This window comes from Carettochelys insculpta, chromosome 12, assembly GCF_033958435.1.
Source record: "Carettochelys insculpta isolate YL-2023 chromosome 12, ASM3395843v1, whole genome shotgun sequence".
Classification (NCBI taxonomy): Eukaryota; Metazoa; Chordata; order Testudines; family Carettochelyidae; genus Carettochelys; species Carettochelys insculpta.
This window is the reverse complement of record NC_134148.1, coordinates 3,630,658-3,652,495: the sequence shown is the minus strand read 5'-3', so window position 1 is coordinate 3,652,495 and position 21,838 is coordinate 3,630,658. Positions and strand designations below refer to the sequence as shown.

At 59.9% G+C, this 21,838-nt stretch overlaps 1 protein-coding gene across 5 annotated transcripts in view; it reads right to left on the bottom strand.

Annotated features, from left to right (window-relative positions):
- Nucleotides 1–8,049: 8,049 nt before the first annotated feature.
- The window catches only part of ZNF609 (zinc finger protein 609), a 113,086-nt gene continuing 99,297 nt past the window's right edge, over nt 8,050–21,838 (bottom strand). For 3 of the 5 annotated variants that reach the window (XM_075006672.1, XM_075006673.1, XM_075006671.1), the window contains 7 exons: nt 17,289–17,376; nt 13,919–16,262; nt 12,752–13,118; nt 12,243–12,418; nt 11,309–11,525; nt 10,974–11,043; nt 8,050–10,496 (listed from right to left, as the gene is read on the bottom strand). In XM_075006672.1, coding sequence (XP_074862773.1) covers nt 10,454–10,496; nt 10,974–11,043; nt 11,309–11,525; nt 12,243–12,418; nt 12,752–13,118; nt 13,919–16,262; nt 17,289–17,376 — 3,305 coding nt within the window. In that variant the 3' untranslated portion in view covers nt 8,050–10,453. Of the gene's footprint in view, nt 10,497–10,964; nt 11,044–11,308; nt 11,526–12,242; nt 12,419–12,751; nt 13,119–13,918; nt 16,263–17,288; nt 17,377–21,838 lie in introns of all 5 variants that reach the window. The other 2 variants (XM_075006674.1, XM_075006675.1) reach the window with 2 other exon arrangements.

Here is a 21,838-nt window from a genome sequence, read left to right as displayed (position 1 = left end):
TGTCTGTCTCCCTCCTTCACCCTCCCTTACCCCTGCCCCCAAGATGGAAGCATTTGGATGTCTAAAGCCCCCGTAGCATGGTGTGGATTGAGTGAGTTTTGGTATTGACAAGGGATCAACTATAATTCTACATTTCTCATTCATGTAGGCAGGCTATCCCAGGGCTAAGCTGCGTGTAAGACAAGAAAGGCATTTAACCATCTTCTAATCCATACTTTTAAAGTTTAGTATGTAGTGGAATTCCATGCTGCATTAATTCACACCTGACAGTACATTTGTTTTGCAGAGTTCAAGTAATGAGGAGATTGCAGATTCTCTCCAAACCTCAAGTCTCTTCTGTTAAAAGTCTGTTAAGCATATAGCGTAAGATGTGGCAGCTTTTTAAACCTTGTTTTCTCTACTTAAATGTTTTTTGTTAGATCTTGAGGATAAAGTTGCTTTGTGTACGTGGAGGATATTTGAAAGCTGAAGCCATTCACAGACTTTCATAGTCATGTTTTCTGGAGGTGGGGTTGGTTCACATGTTAATGTGTGAATAAATGGTTGGGCCTTGCCCAATAATTTAATTGCAACCACATGTGAATAGCCAAGTTTGGAGGAGTAAGCAGTGATGTTTTGTCATGTGTGATTGTTCTAATACCACCTTTTAAAGAGCTGAACGATAAATTGCACTTTAAGGCCTGGTTTACTCTACAGAGTTTTGACAACAAAAGTTAAGCAGACAGTCAAAAGCTGGCTAGGTGGCTGTTTGTGCGTATCACACAGTGCTCCTTTTGTCAGCAGAGTGAATCCACAAGTGGGGCTCCAGCCTTGACAGAGCCGTGCATTTGGCAGAGCTGTCTCACTGTGTGGATTGCTGTGCATCATGGGTATAGGCTCAGTGTCCCATAACTCCATTCCATGGCCTTCCAGCTGCATTTTTCATCAGACCTGCTTATAGTATGTCACCATCTGTCTGAAAGGGTGGGTTCCACATTGCTGTCTACTGTTGTAGTTACTGTTACAAAGACAGTGTGGATGGTCATTAGCTTGAGCTTCCAATCTGAATAGGAATCAGTTACCTTGACTTGCTGTATGCCACTGGAAAAAAAAATACTAGCTTCCTTTTGATAGTCACTGAGCAACTGCAGAGAATGGACCATTGCTTTGGGCTTGGCAAAAAAGCATTGAGCAGTGGGATTGTATCATTATGCAGAACTGGGATGATGACCAGTGGCTTTAGAACATCACCTTCCAGGAACAATATGCAGCACAAGGATGCCAAACGAGAGCTTTCCTCCTGGTGGAGATGCATGTGGCTAGCTGGTGACTCCAGATTGTTGCTTGTAAGTCACAAATCAGTTCGGAGTTGGGAAGTTGACAGTTGGGGCTGCATTAACACAAGCGTGCAGAACAATTTATTGTATCCTGCTACAGAGGACTCTCTCTTAGCCATGTGCATGGAATACTGAATGGCTTTGCAGCAGTGGGATTCCCTACCTGTAGGGGGGGGGGGGTGAAGGCATTTGTATTCCAGTTTTAACCTTGCAATATCTTGTTACAAAGTACATCAATAGAAGGGGATGCTTCTCTATGGTATTGCAGGTGCTTGTGGTTCATCATGGCTCTTTCACTTGTCATCAACAGGGTGTGGTCTGGAAGGTGCATGATGTTCTCAGGAACACTGACCTGTACGGAAAGCTCTAAGCAGGGACTTTCTTTCGAACCCAGAAGATTTCAGTGAGGGACGTTGAAATGCCCATAGTGATCCTGGAAGACCCAGCATACCCCTTGTTTCATGAGCCATGTGGAAAACTTGGGTACCAGCACTGAATATATCCTCAATAGGCTGAAAAAGTGCAGAACGAGTGGAGAGTCTCTGACAGTAAAAGCATGCCTGTGGTGCCTTTGTAGCTCGTTAGAGCTAGGCAAGGAAAATGTTCCCGTGGTCATAGTAACCTGCTGCACGTTCCGTAATATTTGAGAGCCTAGGAGTCAAAAGTTTCCCCGGGGGTGAAGGGCTGAGGCTGAATTTTAGCAGCCAGATACCAGCACTGTTCAAACCAGGGAGACTTTGATGCAGCATTTTACTAATGTGCGTTAGTCAGGTCTCTTTCTATGCAGCGCTCTGACATGACTTACTGTCCTTTGTTAAAATTGTGGTGATTCCCGAGCTAGATTTGTAATCAGCAAATGATCCACTGTATGTACCATAGAGAGCTGAGCAGCATGCACGGCTGCTGCTACGCTACCATGGTTCCGTTGGGGGTGGGTGGCCATGGTAATGAAGCAACTCAAAGCAAGCTAATGAGGCGCTGACATGCATATTCAGCACCTCATTAGCATAATAGCAGCCATGCGAACAAATGTCGATTTTTTTCAGATTGACAATGAAGATGGGGGGCAACTCTGACATTCCCTTACTCTGTTCTAGTTCTGCAGGAGTAAGGGAATGTTGAAGCCGGGGGGGCTTATTTCAAAGCTGTCCCCCGTATTCACTGTCAATCTGAAAACTGAAACTTGTTTGTGGGGCTGTCATTATACGTAAGCTGGAGTTTTGTTCCTTGCTCCACCACCACTGCAATCTCTGGGCATTCCCCCACATCCGTAGGGTTTAAACCGCAGGCTAGTGGCTATTCAGTACACTTTTTTTCCAGCTTTGAGGCCAAGAACAATTATGATTGTCTGCAGCCTTGGCTCAGCTGGAGCTCAGGGTGCCATACTTCTGAGGCCTATTTAAAGGCTGCAGGATGTTTTCCCTAACCTTTGTGTTTGTTACACTGCAGTACTGACTGGTTGTGAACCAAGAGCTTTAAAGGAGATGGTCTAACTGCTGGAGTAGTCAGCTGCAGTGGGAGAGAAAACCATGGCCTGAGGGCACCTCAGACGCAGGGCGTGTTGGAGTAGTGGTTGTGGAGAGATGCTGGGCTCTGTGCGGTAGGAACATGCTGTGGCTGTGGTCTGACAGACTTCGATGGCTTTTTGGTTATAACCAGCAAGGCAACAATGGGCTTGTGTATCTGGCAGCTTTGAAGTGTCTTGTGACCAGAGACAGGGTGTTTCTTGTAAAATCCCACCGCGCTGGAACTATTCTGCTGTCAGCTCCCTTAAGACCACACTGCTTGTCTCCCCTGCTTGTAATATCCTGGCTATTGACTAGCCTGTGTCAGCTGAGGCTGAAATGAGAACTAGCTTCTGCTTCCTTCTACCTTTCTGCATGGTGGCGAGACCCTGGGCATTCTTGGCCTGTAGTGCAGCTACCCTGTGGCAGCCAAGGGAGATGCCTAGCAGCATGGTGAGATGAAGATATCTCATCTAGGGAAACTGAAGGAGGCAGTTTAATTTTTGGTCAAGTTGCAATGCTCTGCTCAAGCAGTTCAGTGAAGTTGTGAGGCCTTTTACAGTGGTCTTGGGGTGAAGCAAGGGGTTGGCAGATCACAGTGGTCCCTTCTGAACTAGGCTTTAGAGACTCAGGCTGTGTCTACACTGCAAGACAATATAGCTTTTAAGGTGTTTAGCCCAATGTTTCCAAGTGCTTGTCTTCACTGTACATTCTATTAGTGCGATTTATAGAGCACCAAAGTCAACATAATACCAGTATCATGATACCATTGTAACCCAACGGGTGCAATGTTCAGGTCGAATCTAAAATTCCAAAGGAAGGGTAGTGAGGAAGCGCCGTGTCTTTAAATGGAATCCATTAGTCTCCAGAGATGTCCTGTATGTGCCCCACAGTTCTCCACTCTGACCTCTTCCATCTCCTCTGCACTCGGTACAGAGGAATTAGGCAACAGGAAGACCGTTTCAGCTGGGCACCTGGAAGCCGTGGCTGTAGCATTATGCTTGTATGAGAGGCTGAAAGATTGTCTTTCTGTGCCGTTAGTGCAGCTGTGGGGGCTGTGGTTCTGCTCACCACATCCCTTTCCTTCCCTCCCTGAGAGGTGCCACGCCCTCGGGAACTTTCTTGTGCCCAGCTGCATCACATGGCTTGACCCCAAGCCAATAAGAGGACGTGCTGAACATGCGGCTAGGCAGCTTGTATGGGGCGAGTGTCCTGGAGCTGCCCAGGGGAAGTCCCCCTTTGTGCCTAATATTCGGGAGCTGGCTTGAGACCAGCAAGTGCCCAGGGGCTGGGACCAAACTTGCCCTCTCATGGAGCATCATTAAAGGATTTAAATTCTACTCAGTCCACTGTGGCAGCTGTTTCTCAGGCTGCCTCTACATATTTACCCCTGGTTGCCCGTTACTAGCAGGCAGCCTGAAGTGCCAGTGGAAGTTGATGGGGCAGACGTTCAGTGTAGCGCCTGTGGGTAATTTGATATACATTTCTCAGTTGCGGATGGGGTGCAACGGTGCAAATTTATTGCTCTGAGGATCTTCTTTGCCAGGAGATGGAAATACAGAGCCAAGACTTTACTCTGGGCTCGCTGGGCATTGGGGCAGGTGGTGGGTCCTGCCAGAAGGTTTCCTGAGCTCCCAGCAGCTTTACAAAGGGCCAGAGGCAAGCACCACAGAGCACCGATTGCTGGGGACAGGGTGTCTCCTGGGGCAACTGGAGGCCTTTTTGGTCAACAGAAGAAAAAACTTTGTTGCTAAAGTGACTGTCCTCTGAGACCAGATTTTTGTATTGGCTTGAGCCAAAGGCCATTGCAGGCACTGCAGCAGCTCTACCATTACCACTGTTCTCCAAGTGAGGCTGGGAGTGATGGACTGCACATAACTGGTTTTTTGATCCATTGCATTTTCAGTGTAACGCCTGTGTCTACCAACACGTACGTTTCCAGATTTTGCAGTGGGTGCAAGGGTGAAAATTCTTGTTCTGAGGCTCTCTGTTGCCAGGAGGTCTACACCCAGATCCAGGTGGGGGGTCCTGTGCCAGAGGGTTGGGCCCAGACATAGCCCTGCTAGAGCTCCCTCACCTTTCCCTGGACTTCCTCCCTCCATGTTGCAGCAGGGGCTGGCCTTGTTCTGCCAGGGTGGTGCAGTATGTTGCTTCATCTCAATGTCTTGGAGTAGCTCCTCTTTGCCCCAGGGGGCCAGGAGCGACCCACACCTTGGTGCCCTGGGGTGGCTCCTGGCACTCCGTCTGCTTCCTTGAGGGCCCAGGGAGTATCTGGCTCCCTCCTGGTGTGCCATGTAGAATGCTGGCTGGAAAGGAGGGTGTGCCAGGGGTTTGCACAGCAGCTTGTAGTGCAGCTGTTCACGCATGCTCACAAATTTGCCACAAGAGTGACTGGCCTTTGAGACAAAGCTCTTGATCTGAGGATCATCTTTGCCAGGAACTCAAAATCCAGATCCAAGGGCCTGTGGTGACTTTTGGCCCTTGATGTTTGGCGTCGTCTTGGTTTCTGTGACCCTTCTTGCCCCCTTAACATCAAGCATGTGCTCCAGTGCTTTTGCATCCCGTTGTGAAAACCTGGCGGTTGGGAAATGCGAAATCTTATTTCCAACCTTTCTTATCTGCTTTACTCCCCCACCCTCCCCGACTTATAAAAAGTACATCTCTTATAAGAGAGGCAAGCCAGATTCTGCCTGTGAAAAAGGACATTTGGCTAACAGGGCAGGAGAATAAGGGAAAAGAAATGGAGGAAGAGGTAATTGGAGACCTACAGCCACAGGTAGGGCATTTTTCTTTCTCCCATGCTGCAGAAGTGAAAACACCCAGAATGCCGCAGGGCTCAGGGAACTGGGGGGATAGGTTCCCACAATACATGGCTGCAACAGTCAATTATCTGTGTGTGTGACAGCAACGAGTCAATTTTGGGGGGGGGGAGGCTGGGGGAAGGTGAGGATGCACAAAATCCAGTTGATAAAACCTAGCATTAAAAATTGATTTAAATAAAGTGGATTTGACGCTGCACTGTGGCTGGACACAGCCTCATTGCAGGCCTGTTTGAGAGGAAACTACCACCGGCAGCATACAAGGCCATGGTGCCAAGGTGCTTTGGAAGCATAGCAAAGCAGGGGACTCTGAGGAATGATACCATACAAAGCGTGGCTCATTGACCTGTGCCCGGAGCTGCCAAAGTCTCCGAACAATTACAAACCAGCTGGGGAGAGCCTGGGGCTTGTGCCAGTCCACTCCAGCCTAGCCCCTGCCGAAGGAGGAGAACCAGGTGGCAGTTAGCCACTCTGCAAGCAGGATGGCGCAGGTTTCCAACCTCCGCCACCAACCAAGTCTTTACCTGTTCCTGGCCCTGGGGGTGGGTGTACCAACTGTAGAGACAGCTGCCAGCCTGTGTTCTGCCATGCTACAGCCCTAGTCAAGCACCATGGAATTCAGTATGTGAGCACTTTACTGCTCAAGCAGGGGTTTGACCCCTTGTGTGTCTGCATTGCTAGGTAAGAACAGGCTTAGTACTTACTCCTGACCAGTAGTCCTTTAGTCGTCCAGAAGCTGAACACAAACATTACCAGCTGCTTTGTGCTTCAGTGGTATGAGTACGATATCAGCAGGGCAGTGAAAATAGGTCTTGGTTAGCAGCTGTTCTCTGCTGGCTGCTACAGGAGGGCATCGGGCAGCTGGTCTGCATCCAGCAATGCAGCTCTTCCAAAGGTGCAGGTGGCAGCAAGAAGTGCTTCCTGAAGCATTGCTTCGCTGTTCCCAGGGCCTAGGCACAGCCCAGCCTTTGGCCACACTGCAGGCCTGCCCACGAAGCACAGCTGTAAAGGTCATCGAAAGGGAGTTGGGCTGTGCTGGCCCTGCTATACACGAGCCACTTCTGCCAGGCTGTAAGAGCCCCCTTGCGGATAGAGAGCTCTTGCCTGTGTCACTGCAGCCGAATTGGACCAACTGCTAATTGCATTTACATTGACAACCAGTGGAGCAGCTTCAGCCAAGTCCAAGGGTCTCTGCTTGTTGCAGTCTTCCAGGAGGTGCACCCACCATCAGCTGCTGGGTAACTCCAGCCAAGGCTTGTGATTGAACACAGGTTTCTGCAGGACTGTTTCAGGATGTCAGGGGTGTATTATTTAGAAGGCAGAGCCACTTTGCTCCCTGGTACCGTTTTTGTATTCAAAAATGGTTGGACAGTAGGCACTGAGTGCCAGGCCAGGGCCTAGCTGGAGTGCGTGAGTGAGTTTGCAGAGGTAGCACCGCGTGGGGGAGACTGCATGGCTGTGAACTGCCTTGGTGCCATCCACGGCTGCGTGCCAGCGGGACCATGCTTGGGCGCTCGTGCGAAGTCCCAAGCCCAGCGTGGCTGTGGAGGGTCAGAGCCCAAATGCTTTGGGAAGTTGGTAGCAGCTACAGCCAGCATTGTAGAAGACTTTCACCTTTAACCCCTTCTGTGACACTTAAAGGGGACTGGCTATATCTGTACTCTGCCGCTTACACAGGCCTCGTAGCCCGGTCCTGAGAAGGTGTGCGGTGTTGCTGCCCTTCAGGCTGAGGAGCAAGCTTGGCCCATGCCCAGTGAAAGTATTTCCAACCACACGTGGTAGCTGTATTGCTGGCGGAGCCTGGGGCTTTTCTCCCAACAGGTGCCAGATTAAGTAGGGGCTGGAAAAAAGGAGAGGAGCCGTTGAGGTGCTGGAAGGTGGACTCCCTCTCTGCTCCAGCAGCCCAGCTGAGGGCATATCTAAGACAATCAGACAGCCAGTTCCTGCTCAGTTCTGTGACCAGGTGGTGCCTCCTAGGAGCTCTGCCAACACCACCACCATTTCAGTCAGGCAAGGGTTAGTTTCCCTCCCTCCCAGTGCTGCACAAGCACCCTTGAGTGTAGCAGGGGAGGGCGGTTGGGGTTGTGCCCCAGGGCAGGACACAGGGCCATGAGCAGCTCGCCACAGCCGGTTAGTCAACATCCTCCGCAGTCTGCAAGGGGGTGCTCAGAAGCAGCCGCCATTGTCATTCTCAAGGCGGGGGGCTGGCCCCTTACCTTTGCTCACATTTCCACTGCTGCTGTGCCAGGCTGGCACAGGCTGTTGCTGGAGCCCTCATGGATTACCTGTCCATGCTTGGCTTTGCTACCACCAGCCACTGGTGTCCAAGCCCTGGGCAAGTGCAGTCGACAGGTGGGAGGAGGCTGGGATGGGCAGAAAAAAAAAACAACCTTCCTCTATTTGTGATTGTCTCTTAAAAAGATTTATTCTCTCTCCGTGCCTGACTGGCCCTGGCAGGGAGAGCACAGGTTGTGTATATATATATTTATATATATATAAAAAACAAGGAGCTTGGGAATAATGTACACTTTACAGAAGGGCAGAATCAGGAAGACTGAAATTAAACCCAACACAGCAACTCCAATGGAAACAAGAGCTAGAACATCAACGCTTCACCACCCCCAGACCACTGCTGGCGGGGAGTCACTGACCAGATGCTGCTACAGGGGCAAGGGACTGCAGTGTCCCCAGCAGGAGCCCGCCCAGGCCCCTGACAATGTTGGCAGGGGGTGCAGGCAACCAGTGGCTTTAATGACCATGAGGGGCAGACAGTGGCTGGAGCCATTCAGGAGGCTGGGAAGCCCCCAACCTGCAACTGCTGGCAACAGCTGGGCCCAGGACACCCAACCCTCCCATTTCTCACTGAGCCAGAGCTCTCTGCTCCCTCAGAGATCCCAGGCCCAGCTGCCAGAGCTGGGGGGGGGGGACAGGCCTGTACCACCACACCAGGGTATCAGGAAAAGAACCACCCCCTTGTGCTGCCATAAGGAACCTACAGCCACTTGGTCTGTCCCACCACTGCCCTGGCCCTCAGTACCACTGCACACAGGTTTTGGGGGGGGGGCCTGCCCCCAAACCTGGCTCTGCAGGTCTCATTTCATGCCAGCAGCTTTGCGCATTGGTGCCTGGCGAAGTGCTTGGCCCTCTCACAGCCAATCGGCCCCTCCCTCCCTCCCTCCCCAGCCAGGCCCTCGGAGACACGCCAGACAAGTGACCTGTGGGCAGCTGCTCTGGGGATGGGTGATCTGCTCCCCTCTGGCTGCTGGGGGAGCCTCGAGGGGACCGTGCACCCTCCCACCCAGCAGGGAACCCAGCCACGAGCAGCGCTAACGCCCAGGCCCCTCTGACTGCCAATGAAACAGTTAAAAGATTCAGCCCGTTGAAGGGCGGCTGCCGGACACACGACTTTCATTGGCTCCGGCTCCAGGGGACGGGGGGGGGGGGCCGGGCGGGTTCCTCCTCCCATGGGGAAAAGAAAAAAAACCAAACCAAACCAAACCAACCGCTTCCAAACAACTCCTTTGTACAGTATGTACAGCGCGGGGGGCGGGCAGCTAGCACTGCTCACCACAGCCCGAGCACCTGGGCCTGGCCCGGCCCGGCCCGGCGAGGGGAGTGTCACAACCCTGCCCTGGGCTCACAAGCCACGGGACTGGCTTCAAAGGGCAGCTGCCAAGTGCGAGCTTGGCTGCCCCCACCCACCTGCAGGCCAGAGAGAGGCGGGACCACTAGGGCTGCCCCCGCCACCCTCCCCAAGCCTGGCAAAGTGCTTGTTCACCACAGGCTGCAGCCGCTGCCTAGGTACCTGTTGGGGGCTTGGTCACCACCTCCCCTCCTCACTGCTGCCGCCTGCCTGGGGGCAGGGGAGGTGCCCGGGGGTGTCAGACCCATTCTTGCCTCCCCAGTCCCTCTCAGTGCCCCAGCCCAGGGCAGCTTGGCACTCAAGGCCCTGGCAGAGGCCCTGCAGCAGCCAGCCCACAGCAGCTGCTACCACCACCCAGCCAGGCAGGCGCCCCCCCCATCCCCCCTCAGGCTGGGCAGGGGCCAAGCCCAGACAAGGGTGAGCCTGGGCCCTGGCATCCCATGGCTCCCGCCAGCAGGGCCAGTGCAGAGCCACGGGCGTGAGGACGCTGAGAGGAAGGAGGCAGAGGACTGGAGTGGGAGACGTCCCCGTACCAGAGCAGCCCAAGCGGCCAGGCCAGCAATAGTCACCCTGGCAGTTGAGACGGGGCTGGTGGCTTTGATTCGTCCCCCAGCTGGACTAGCCAGTGCCTCTGTGCCACCCGAGCACGGCCAATGCTGCAGGCAGCAACCATGTGTGCGGCGCTCTCCCCCCACTGCACTGATGTGGGCACGCCCCTCCCCACGGCAGCCCCCCCCACTCTTCACTGGGGGGTAACTACCAGCGCTGCGAGGACAACGGAGCCTGCAGCGTTCCTCCCGGGACTGCGACTCCAGGGGCCAGCAGCTCGAGGGCAGGGACTGCCTCCGCTCTCCGCCAGAGACATGCACGGCCAGACTCCTCTGACCCTGACACAGCATCGCCTCCAGAGGGCCAATGGAGCAAACCCACTCTGCTTCCAGCCTCTTCATCTGCCCCCAGCTGCCGCTCGCTTCCCTTCCCAGGGATGGATGCGGCCAGGGGAACAAACGGCCCTGTGGTTCCAGCGCCCTGGCTCCGGGGGCGGGACGCCACGTGTCCGAGTGGGAAGAGGAAAGTCTGCCTCGGATTACGGCAGGAACATCGAACAGAACAATAACACCATTCAACTGATGTCTAATGGAATTTCCAGCACTTCCTCATGTGAGCCAGTCACATGACTTGGTACAGCCTCTGGTCTCCAGTCCCGCGGGGCCTGCCAGCAGACAAACACCAGAGGAGAAATCACTGCAATGCCCCTGCTACATCCACCAAGGGGCACCCCAGCCCCGCGCACAAGGAGAGATGGTTCCCTGCCGCCGCCGCCACCACCACCACCTCTCCGGCGGCAGCTGCAGAGACCCAGCACCCAAAGATCTGGAGGTAGATGGGGGGAGGGCAGGAGGCAGCTGCCGCTTGCACAGGCCCAAAATCCGCCCCTGGAGAACCGTAAGGTGGGCTCATGCAGGAGTGGCCGGCCAGGGAACTGGCACGCTGAAGCAGCAGAGGCCCGTGGGTCAGGAGAGAGGGGCAAGGACGGCCCCTGCCTATGCTTTGCCTGGCTCCACCCACCGTCCCGCCTCTCCCGCCCCAATGCAATTGTGCAGAGGCCGGAGGCTTGCACTGCTCAGCTGCTCCCACGCCAGGGGCCTCCCCCCTTGCCGGAGTGGCGCAGCAGCCTTACCGTTCTCACCTCCTGGGAGGCGGGTACAAGGAGGGAGTGGAGCCCTGCTGGCTGGCCATGATGGCAGTTGAGGAGAGACCTGCAGCAAGAGGCAGAAAGGGAAGGTGGCCTGGTGCCTGGGGCAGTGCCAAGGGGCAAGGTGGCAGCTCAGCTCCTCCCCTGGCACCAGCTTTGAACTGTGCTTCGGACCAGGCTAGCTCTGGGGTTTGGGAGGCTGGGGAGGGCTGCTGGGGAGCCCTGAGCCTGGCCGTGCCGTGCCACCTGCCAGGAGGTCTGTGCTCCTGCCCTCCCCTGCTCAACGCCCACCCCACTCACGCCCTGTGCCCAGCCCCGGCGGCTCTCACCTGTTGCATAGGGCAGGTTGTACTGGGCTGGCAGCAGGGAGTACCCCAGGTGGTGGTGGTGGTGATGGGTCGACATCAGGCGCTGGGAAGGGGAGCTTCGGGGCCGATCCACACTCCGTTCTCCGCCTGCTGCTCCCCCGACGCTGCTGCAGCTGCCTCCGCCCCCCGCCACCCCACAGCTGCCGCGCTCCCTCTCCTGAGATGCCTTCTCGCTGAGCTGGGGGAGAGCAGAGCCCAGTGTTGGGCCCAGCTGAGGCAATCCCAACCCTCCCCGCGAGTGTCTGCGCTGGCTGAGGCAAGTGGCTTCCCCCCAGCACGGGAAGGGATTGCACTGGCGGAAGGGGCGGGGGGTCCAGTGCTGCACTAAAGACACCAGCCGGCGGGTTGCACTGACAGCTCCCACCTGTCCGACGCTGGCCGCACACCTGTGGTCCGGGCAGCCCAGGGCTGAGTTGTGGGAGGAGCCTCTGGCCTGCACCACAGCTTCCTTCTCAAAGGACCGACCCCCGGCTCTTCCGGAGCCTTCCCAGACCCCACCCAGGCCCAGCAACCTCTGCCCCAGGCTGGGAGGCAGCGGTGCCTGTTGGTTAGTGCGAGGGCTGTCGTAGCCCCATCGCTGACTCACTGATGGACCTAGGCCTCAGTTTCTGCCCTGCAGGCTGAGCCACCCCCGCAGACCGCTGTGGCCAGGACATGCCTGGGACAGGCTGTACCAGCAGCTCCCTGGGCAGCAGAGGGGGCCCACAAAACCGCCCTCCTCCCGACCAAGCTGGGACAGCAGGGAACGAGGCAGAGGCCGGAGGGGCACAGAGAGGAGGGCTGGGCCCTGGGTGCCGGGCAGAGGCCAGAGGGGCACAGAGAGGAGGGCTGGGTCCCCGGGTGCCGGGCAGGGGCCGGAGGGGCACAGAGAGCAGGGCTGGGCCCCGCCCCTCACCGTGGGCGACTTGCTCTTGTAGTGGCTAGCATGCTGCTGCAGGATGTCCAGGGCCTTGGCTTCCGCACTGGGCTTGCAGCTCACACTGGGGCTGGCTCGGGCCTTGTCGCTGTCCTCGCTGCCGGAGGCCTTGCTGCCGTACGGGGAGAAAGAGTAGCTGGAGGGCAGGTAGGAGCCTGTGGGGGAGATGCCAGTCAGAGCAGGGGCAGGGATGCCAGCGCCAGCCCCACAGGCCACTCCCAGGGCAGGGACTCTGCCGGCCTTGGCAATGGGCTTGCCGGGGCGCTCCCCTGGCTCACAAGCCTGCCTGGTTCTCCCAAGCCAGGCACCAGATGGCACACGGTGCCACCAAGACCTGCTGCAGGGCTGGGCTGGGGTTGGGCCAAGGGCACCTGATGTGACGCAGGCCCCCCCCCCAGCCCAGCAGGCAAGTGTTCCCCCTGCCACGCTGCTTTCTGCTCTCCCCCTGGGCCCAGGGAGCCTCGACAGCCAGGCAGCCAGCTCCGTACCTGGGTAGTTCTGCATCATGACGGCAGGCATGGCCCGGTAGCTGGGGTGGCTGGGGTCGTAGGACTGGCTGTAGGAGTAGCCGTGCATGTAGGGGATGTAGGACTGGTGCTGGGGGAGGGGCGAGGAGACGGGCACGTGGGCACTGGGCCGGGGCTCCTTGCCCGCCAGGCGGGACTCCTCGGGCGCTGCCAGCTTGCAGTCAGAGCTCCCGCTCTCCTTGCCGTCCTCCTTGGGGCCGGGCTCTTTGCTCCGGCTCCTCTCATCCTTCAGCTTCCGGTCCCTCTCCTCCTTCCACCGCTCGTCTTCACCCTTCAGCTCCGAGTACTTGGCCGAGTACACGTAGGTCCACATCCGCGGCTCTGCTTCCTGCGCACAAGGGGCTCATCAGCGCCGCTGCAGCGCCTGCGCCCGGGACCGGCCCCAGCCCTCCCTGCCGTGTCTCACTGGCTGCCAGAGCACCCTGGGCACCGCCATCAGCCCAGCCACGGTGCCTGCTGTTCCCTCCCACTCCCCCCATGGGGTGGGCAGCCGATGCCCTCCACACCACGCACAGAACGGCCCACCTCACCCCACTCCACCAGGCGTGTCCAGGGTCTGTCAGCCCAGGCCCTTCCCCCACTCCCTCCAAGCAGGTTGGGGGCCGGCAGGGGGCAGACAGAGGGTGTGGGGCAGAGAGGGGCAGCTGGGGGAGGGCACTGGGGGATAACAGCCCCCAGGAGTGTTCACCTCCCCCACAGGGCAGGAGGCTCTGTCGGCTTCTCTCCATGCTCACACCCCATCGGGGCTCACCGCCCCAGGGGGACTGGGCAGTTCCATCTGCCCCAGCCTGTCGCCCCCCCGGCCCTGCAGGCCCCATCAGTGGTTCCTGCTCTCCTGGAGGGGAACCCAGCAGGGCCCCAACCCCAGAAGCAGAGGGGCTGAGCCCAGCCTGGTCCCACCCTGCCAAACAGCCCGAGAGCCGGGGCAAGGGGCGACATGGCTTCCCCAGCCGGGCAACTGCCCCCCACGGAAGAACTCCTGTCCTTCCTCACGGGAGCGCGGCGCAGCTGAGGGGCACAGGCTCTGGCTGCTGCAGGGAAAGGGCCATTGCTACCTTCAGCCCAGGGGAGGGAAGCACGACGGCCACAGGTGCCCAAGGCCCTCGGCCCACCCCCAGCAGCACGTACCTGTCTGTACCAGAGGACGGGATCCATCTCGGCCTGCCGGCTGCACTCGGCACCTGCTTTGGACTCTGCCGCTTCCTTGCCCAGGTGGCCAGCCTCAGCCAGCTTCACCTTGAGGCCCTCGGCCACCTGGCCGGGGAGCTTGGCGGATTCCTCCAGCTTGGGGATGATGACAGACTTGGCTGTCTCGGCCACCCCCAGCTCCTTGGCCTTGCTCAGCCCCGACTTCACCAGGTCCGTGAGGCTGGGGGCCTTAGTGAGCGTGGGCGGGACCGACGGCTTCTGTTTCCAGTCCTCCTTGAGGGCCGCCTCCCGCTCCTTTAGGCCCGGCTCAGCCTTCTTCTCCAGCCCGCGGGGGAGCGGTGGCTCCAGGCCAGACCTCTGCTTCTGCTGCTCCTCGTACTGCTGCCGGTAGGCTGGGCTGGTGCTCAGCAGGTGGGTGTGGTAGCCCTGCTCGCTGTAGCCGTAGGGCGGCACGTAGGCATACTGGTTGTAGTAGAGTGACTGCATGTACATGTTGGGGCGCTGCTGGATGACCGAGGGCTGCTGGCTCGGGCTGCTAAGCTCCACCTTCTTCTCCTCACAGCCGTCGCTCTTCCCCTTCACCTCGGGGCTCTCCTGCTGCTCCTCCTCCTTCTTCAGCTTCGCGGCCTGGCTGTCGGCAGCAGCCTGCCCACTGGGGTTCATGGGCCCGGGGCTGGCCTGCGGGTAGCCCGGCGAGTAGTAGGCCTCGAAACCTGGGTAGTAAGGGGAGTCCTTGCTCTGCGGCTGGGGGAATAGCGCTTTCTTGGCCCCCTCCTTGAGCAGCTGCTCTGGGTCCTTGGCCTTCAGGCTCTCCAGCTTGGCCTCCCCATCCTCACCTGCGTCCGAGATGTCCGAGTAGGCCGGGCTACTGGTTTTCACCGAGCCTGCCTCGGCCCCGTTCTGCGTGACCACATGCAGCGGGGTGAGGGGCTGCGCCTGGGCAGAGGCGGTGCTCTCCAGCCGGCTGGCCGCCCCGATGGACGGGCTGGGGGCATTGTCCGTGAAGCTGTAGATCTTGTCCGCCTCGGCCTTGATGCTGGCAAGCCGGCTCTGGTGTGGGTCAGAGGAGCCGTTGAGGAGACCCTCACCCCTGGGCCCAAGGTCCCCGCACTCCCCCCGGAAGGGGCTCTTGCCTTCCTCAGCGCGGCAAGCCTTGCCGGGAGCGAGCGGCAGGTCGGCCTCCTTGGCCTCCTTCTTCTTCTTGTCCTTCTTCTTCTTGTCCTTGGCTGGGGTGAGGGCGGGGTTCACCGCGAAGGGCTCCCCCATGACCGTGGGCTTGGGCTGGATGGGCTTGAGCTGCGGGCTGCTGGGCATGGCCTGGACCACGGTGGCGGTGAGGGCGGCAGAGGAGCCGGGGCTGGCAGCGGTGAAGGTGGCCGTCTGGAAGGTATAGATCTGCTGCGGGGGCAGGGCGGGAGCGATGGGTCGGGCCGACTTGAGGCTCTTGGAAGGAAGCTTGTCTGGCTTGGACCCGGCCGGCTTCTTGGCCTTGTCCTTGTCGGGGCCCCTCTTCTCCAGAGAGTCGAAGCCGTCATTGCTCGTCTCATCTGCGGCCGAGGGGCCATCCTCAGAGCCGTCGTTGGACAGGGCCCCAGGGTCCACCTCGCCTTCCCCGCCTGCCTTCTTCTTGCTGGGGGCCTTGGTGCTGAACTTGCCCGAGGGGGAGGGGCTGTGCGGCTCCAGCAGCCGCCCCTTGGGGGTGGCTGAGCGTGCCGGCGAGAGGGAGCCCTTCTGGGAGCCATTGCAGCCCTCAGCGTGCAGGGGCGGCTCCTCACTGCACTCGCTGTCCCCGTCCGCCTCGGGCTTGCTGTCATCGTCCGTGTGCGCGTGTGCCTGGTGGTACTTCAGCCCGTTGATGTGCTTGTATTTCTTGTTGCAGTTGGGGTGGGGGCAGTCGATGAGGATGGGGGAGGGGCAGTTCCTGTCCAGGACAACAGGCTCCACCTTGAGCCCGGCCGGGGGCGGGGCGGCCGAGCCCAGGGAGTTGGTGCGGATGCGCTTGCTGCCCTTGGAGTCCTCGGAGCTGGAGTTGAGCTCCAGGTCGGAGAGGGGCTTGCTCTTCCGCTTGCTGGCCGAGGAGGGGCTGGCCTTCACGTCCTCGGCCGCGCCGCTGGGCGGGGGGCGCTGCTCCGAGGAGGTCTGGCTGCCCCGGCGCCCTTTGCTGCTGGCCCCCGCCCGCGTCTTGCTGCTGCTGCTGCTGCTCCCTTTGCCGTCTGAGGCAGCGGCCGTCTCCGTCACCGGTGTGTTGCTATTGGGGCGCATGCGCTTGCCTCTGCCCCGGCCATTCCGCATTTCCAGGTCGCTGGTGGGAGACTCGCAGAACCTGAGGAGGACACAGCACAGTTCAGCCTCTGGCAGAGCACCAGCCACCACCTCAGTGCCACAGGAGTTGGGGGGTGGGGTTTACCCCTTGGGAGCTGGGTTCCCAGCATGCAATGCTCTCAGCCTACATCAGCATCTGGTCTCTGCTCTGCACCATCACCCAGCACACTGGGGGCTCCTCCGCACCCCACAATGGCCTGTGCTCCCTGCCGAGGCGGGAGTGGCTGAGACGAGGGCACAGCCACAGTCAGGTCCAGGTGAGAACAACTGGCTGCTGGCTCTTGCACCAACACTGGCTGTGCAAACAGCGCCGGCACCCGGGCCACGTGCCCCAGAGGAGCAATCGAATGGGAACGAAAGAGGGAGTTGGGCCTCCCCCATTTGCTGGGCCCACTGAGGCTAGGCAGGCACAGCCAGCTCTGCAGCCTGCTGGCGTCCCCCACCCCGAGGCAGCTCTGGGCACTGGCGAGTGACAAGAGGTGCGCACACCAGGAGGGGAAACCCCTCCACTGACAGATGACCACTGACCCCATACACCTGGCTGTCTAGCCCCAGCCCCAGACCTCAGGCCACAAGCGAGGGAGGGCCCAGGCGCTCGGGGAAGCCCTCAGTTCCCAGCCTCCTCTGCCAAGAAACCACGGGTGCGTCACTCACCTACCGCCTTGCCTCTCCCCAGACCCAGCGGGACCAACCCCCAGCGCCTGCCTCTGAGATAGGCTACCCCCAGTGGCTGGCAGGGAGCTGCACGCTGCCAGCTGAGCCAGGCTGGTGCCCCCCAGAGCAGCGCCAAGATGCCCAGGGACAGGGTAACACTGGCAGCAGAGGAACCTCTCTTGTCCTCCCACTGCTGGTGGCAGCAGTGTGGGCCTGTGCTTGCTGTCTGCCTGAAAGCCCTGTGGACTGGCTGGGGCGCCGTCAGCCAGCGAGTGCCCTGCCCACGCACACTGCAGCTCCAGAGCCCTTCTGGGGAGCCCAGGAGGTGCTACTGTGGTGCGCCTGGGACCAGCCCTGACCCCCCCATGCTTACCTGGGGGGCGCCCAGTCATGCTGCGTGCAGTCCAGCAGCGTGCCCACGTATGTCTTGTTTCTCCAGGTCACGTTAACCACCAACATGCCTGTAAGGCAAGGAGACCAGGTCACCACAGCCCCAGTGAATGGGGCTACATGCTGAGGGGCTGGGCACGGGCCCATCCCCACCCCAGGCCTGGCCCATGCTGGGGGCAAGCTGGGGTCAGCACCAGGCCAGGGCCAGCTCCACCGCCCAGCAACTGGGGCAGTGCTGGGGGTCCTACTGTCCCCACGCAGGCAGGAAACCCAGGGGAGTCCCGTCCTCGTGCTCAGGCCCTCCCCAGCAGTTCCACAACAGACAGCAGCTGTCACCAGAGACAAGGGGAGCACACCTGGACACCCCTTGGCTGCACCACCAGTGAGGTCAGCCAGGAGCCTGGGGCAGCATGCAGGCCCCCCTTCCCCTCCACAGAGCTATGACAGCCACCCCCTCAGGGGAGATGGGCCAGGCACACACAAAGGGAGCAGCGTCGCCCCTGGGGAGGGAAGAGCTGAGCCCAGGGAGGCAGTGACTCAGCATGTCTGTAGAGGTGACACCCAAGGGCAGAGCAGCTCTGGGCCTACCGGCCACACTGCAGGGCCCCCCACATGGCAGCACACCACCTCCTCCTTGCCCACCTGGGCCTGCAGCAGCCCCGGGAGTGCACACGCCGCTTCAGCACAACCGCCCGTACATGGGCTGTTTCTGAAAGCCTCAGCTCCTGCAGTCAGGGGAGCACCCACAGCAGCTGAGCCCTCCTGGCGGGGGGACACTGACAAGTGTCTCCCTAACCCAGTGCACGAGAAGGCAGAGAAAGGCCCAACCTGTGTTACGTGTAAGCACAGCCTGGCTGCTCATTTCAGGGGCTGGCGATCCCCCTCCATGAATGGGCCTCACGGGGCAGTGCAAGGAAGAGGGATTGTGAACAGCGCCTGCCCACTAGGGGTTGGCCTCTGCCACCCAGCTCAGCAGAGGGCAGCTTCCCAGCCTTGGCCCCAGCGCCCTGTGTTCCAGGGGCTGCAGTGCCAGCTAGATCCAGGCCATCGCACGGGCCCAACAGGATCACCCGGCACAAGGCAGCCCTGGTGGGGAGGCCCCCCAGGCAAAGCAGTGAAGCCCAGTGACTGGGGAGAGCTCCGCAACCCTGGCCCCGCTCCCGAGGGTCTCCCCGGCTACGAGGAGACACCAGCTTTGGTGGGTCTGGAGCACTGGAACAAACGCCGCACACCGCGGCTGAAAGGGGCAGCAGACGGCTGGATGACCAGCTAGCCGGGGTGAGAAACCAGCACAGGGTGCGAGTACGTGGTGTGGGGAGAACTGCCCGTTGTACAAGCCAAGGCCTCAAATACTGGGACCGCCCCTGTAACATGGGGACCCTGGTCCCCCAGTGGAAGGCAGCGTAGCCCGCAGCAGCAGCAGCAGCTGCCTGGCCTTTGCCGCCAGGAGCCAGCACCCTGCTGAGTCCCTCCCAGCAGCACTAGCTTCACTCCCAGCACAGAGTCTACTCCAGCCACCGCCCCCTCAGTCTCTTGTGGCCAGCGGCTCCACATCCCTGCAGAAGAAAGCAATTATGCTACCTAATGCCGGGCCATTAGCAGAGCCAAGTGGATGGACGCTCCCTCCCAGCGATGGCCTGCTCCGATTACTGCCTAACTAATTCACACTGGAGCAGAGTCCACTGAAGGCAGTGCATTTATCTGCGCCGGGTAAAGCTTGGGAGATAGAAATCTCATTTACAAGGGCCAATGAACGCAGCTGGATTGATAGCCACACAGCACCGGGAGATGAATGGGGCTCAGCAAGTCCTGAACAGCTGTGCCTGGAGCACATTTATAAATCTCGGTCCATACTTCCCCGGCTGTAATGTGCCTGCAGACAGCTGAGAAATGCTGGGAGTCAAGGGACATGAACATTGCTGGGGCCTCGAGACAGGGTTTAATTTACCGGAGACAGGAAAGCACTAAAGCCCTGGCCCGGAAACAGACAAGCTTTGGGGACAGAGGCCTGCAGCAGAAAAGCCCGTTTTATTTTTCTCCCCCGGCCCACGCTGGCAATGAGCCCAGCTGCAGGTGGAGGAAAGAGCTGCTTCAGGCGCTGCTTGAGGCACTCGTGTTCCCAGGTCCGTGACTGGTTCTGCGATCAATTCCTACGCGAGTCTGTGACTCCCACCCACCAGACAGACCTGCCTGCCTCCCAGGAGAGCTGCCAGGGTGTGCAGATGAGCCGGCGATGACTCCCGTACAAGGAAGAGCCTAGAAACTAGGCCCCAAGCAGGGAGCGAAACGGACCGAGTTCCCAACCCTGCAGCCAGACAGGCGGACAGCGACATGGGGAGCCACATGGGAGCAACTCAAGTTCTTTCCGAGGGCGAGTCGCCCATGGAGGGAGAATTAACACCTTCTGCCTGTCACTGGCCCATCCCAGAGCCAATCGGTACAGGCATACACTGAGCAATGTCAGCGCCCAGCCTCAGGCCCACAATTTCAACCCCAGTCATGGGGAAGCCTCAGCCTGCTGCACGGAACTGTGACCCCTAAAGCCCACGGGGAGGGACAGACAACCCAGGCACGGAGCTGGGCCCTGAATCCCATGGGCTCCCTGAGAAAGGCAGTTCAGCACGCGGAGACCCAGGGAGTCCAGCTAGAATGCGCTGTCCACGTGCCACGGGTCTCTGGAGAAGCCAGTGCGGCGGGCGGTAGGTAGGGCCGGAGGGAAGGGATCCGCATTGGCTGGTCTGGAATTCAGGGAGGTGGGCACAGCCCCAGCCCCAGCCATTCACTGCAGCCTTCCCTCAGGCAGGCAGGTGCTGGGCATGCCGCACACAGCCACGGGGGGAGCGTGCCCTGGGCACCGTAAGTGCCGCGTACCATTCTCCTCTCCCGTGGCCTGTCAACGTTCACCGCGAGACCAGCTGCCAGGCTCTCCTGGCTGGCGGCGGGGAGCGCTCTCTGCAGAGGCACAGACCGCAGCAGGCCGCTCCTGCCCCCTTCCTCCACAGACACCCTGGCACCACACAAGTCACCTGCTCTCAGGGCAATGCACCGCGGAGGGAAGGGTGGTGAGCAGCTGGCCATCCAGAGCGGCCGAGCCAGGGCTGCCGATCCTGCCCCCTGCTGCAGGCTCACAGCCCCCAGAGCACTTCACTGGCTCTCCTCCCACCGGTGGGGACCAGAGGCAGCGCCCCAGGGTGGCAGTCTGGCTGCAACTGCGTCCCCGGCCAGCACAGCTCTCACTGCCTTCTCCTGGGCCTTACAGCTCCATAATCCTCTACACAGAGGGGCTGCTCTGGCACACCAAACTCTGCACAGGTGGGGGGCAGCCCCACGTGCCCCATCCACCATGGCACAAGGGCAACAGCAGCTGGGGAGCCGCGTTGGGCAGGGCCCCCCTCGGGGTGCAGGCAGCTCACAGGCCAGAGCGGCAGCGTTCCCTAAGCTGAGCACCTCAGCAGCCACCCAGGGGCCACTCAGCCGATCAGCAGAGCGCCCGCAGCCGCCGGCAGCCTGCGTTCCTATTGGTGGCGTGCAGCCGCACAAGCACGGAACAAAACGTATTCCACATGGGTGCAAAGGAACAAGAGGGAGCCCTGGGCACAGGACAGCCCACGATAATGGTGAACCTGGCTGCTGGCGCTGGCTCAGGGGGTGAGGAGCGCAGGCAACGAGGCGTCTACAGCAACCTGCAGCCCTCCCAGTGGTTCGCCACCGCAGAGAGAAGACGCGTTACGCACCCCCCCCACCGCTGCCAGCAGGCCGCACACACCCGGGCTCAGCCCCTTGCCGCCCAGCCGCCCCCACGCTCCAGGAGGCAGAGCATTCCACGGTGCGTCAGGCCGACGGCATCTCCGGGGGGCCCCAACCGCTGACGGGACGCCAGTTCGGTGCCGTCCTGGGGGCTGTGGAGGCCACGTGATCACGACGGCCAAGTCCACGTTCTGGTGTAAGGAGAGCTCCACCAGAGCAGCCGTGGCGGCTGCCCCCCCAGGCTGCTGCTCCGCCGATCACAGGGACGCAGCTGCGTCACAGACTCACGACACCTGCTCTCCTCTGCCTGAGGTGACCCAAGTGCTCTCCGCGAGGAGCATCCGCTCGCAGGGCTCAGCGCTGGAGGCCCCGGGGGAGGGTTGCGTCCGGCAGGAGAACAGGATGCCAGAACCAAGGGAAATGGACACGCACCTGGCTGGGCTCTGCCTGGCACTGACTGTCTTCCCGGAGAGAGGCCGAAGCAGCACAGCAAGGCAATCCGGCAAGAAAACGTGGAAAGAGCAAGCCCTGGGGGCAGCAGCGAGGCGCCGCGAGCCGGCAGTGCCAGGGCCAAGCATGCCGAGCAGTGTGACACCTCTGGCTGCTCCTCCCGCACCCCCCCTTGGGCAGCGGGCTATCGCCAGGCTGCAGCAGCAGGAACGGGCACGGGGCGGGGCAGGCCTAGGAGAACAGTGCCATCCTCCGTCCCAGGCCTGTGCTCGGACCCCAGTGCCATCTGCCCCCAGCAGCAGTGCCTCTGAGAAGCACCTCACGGCCGCTGGGCTA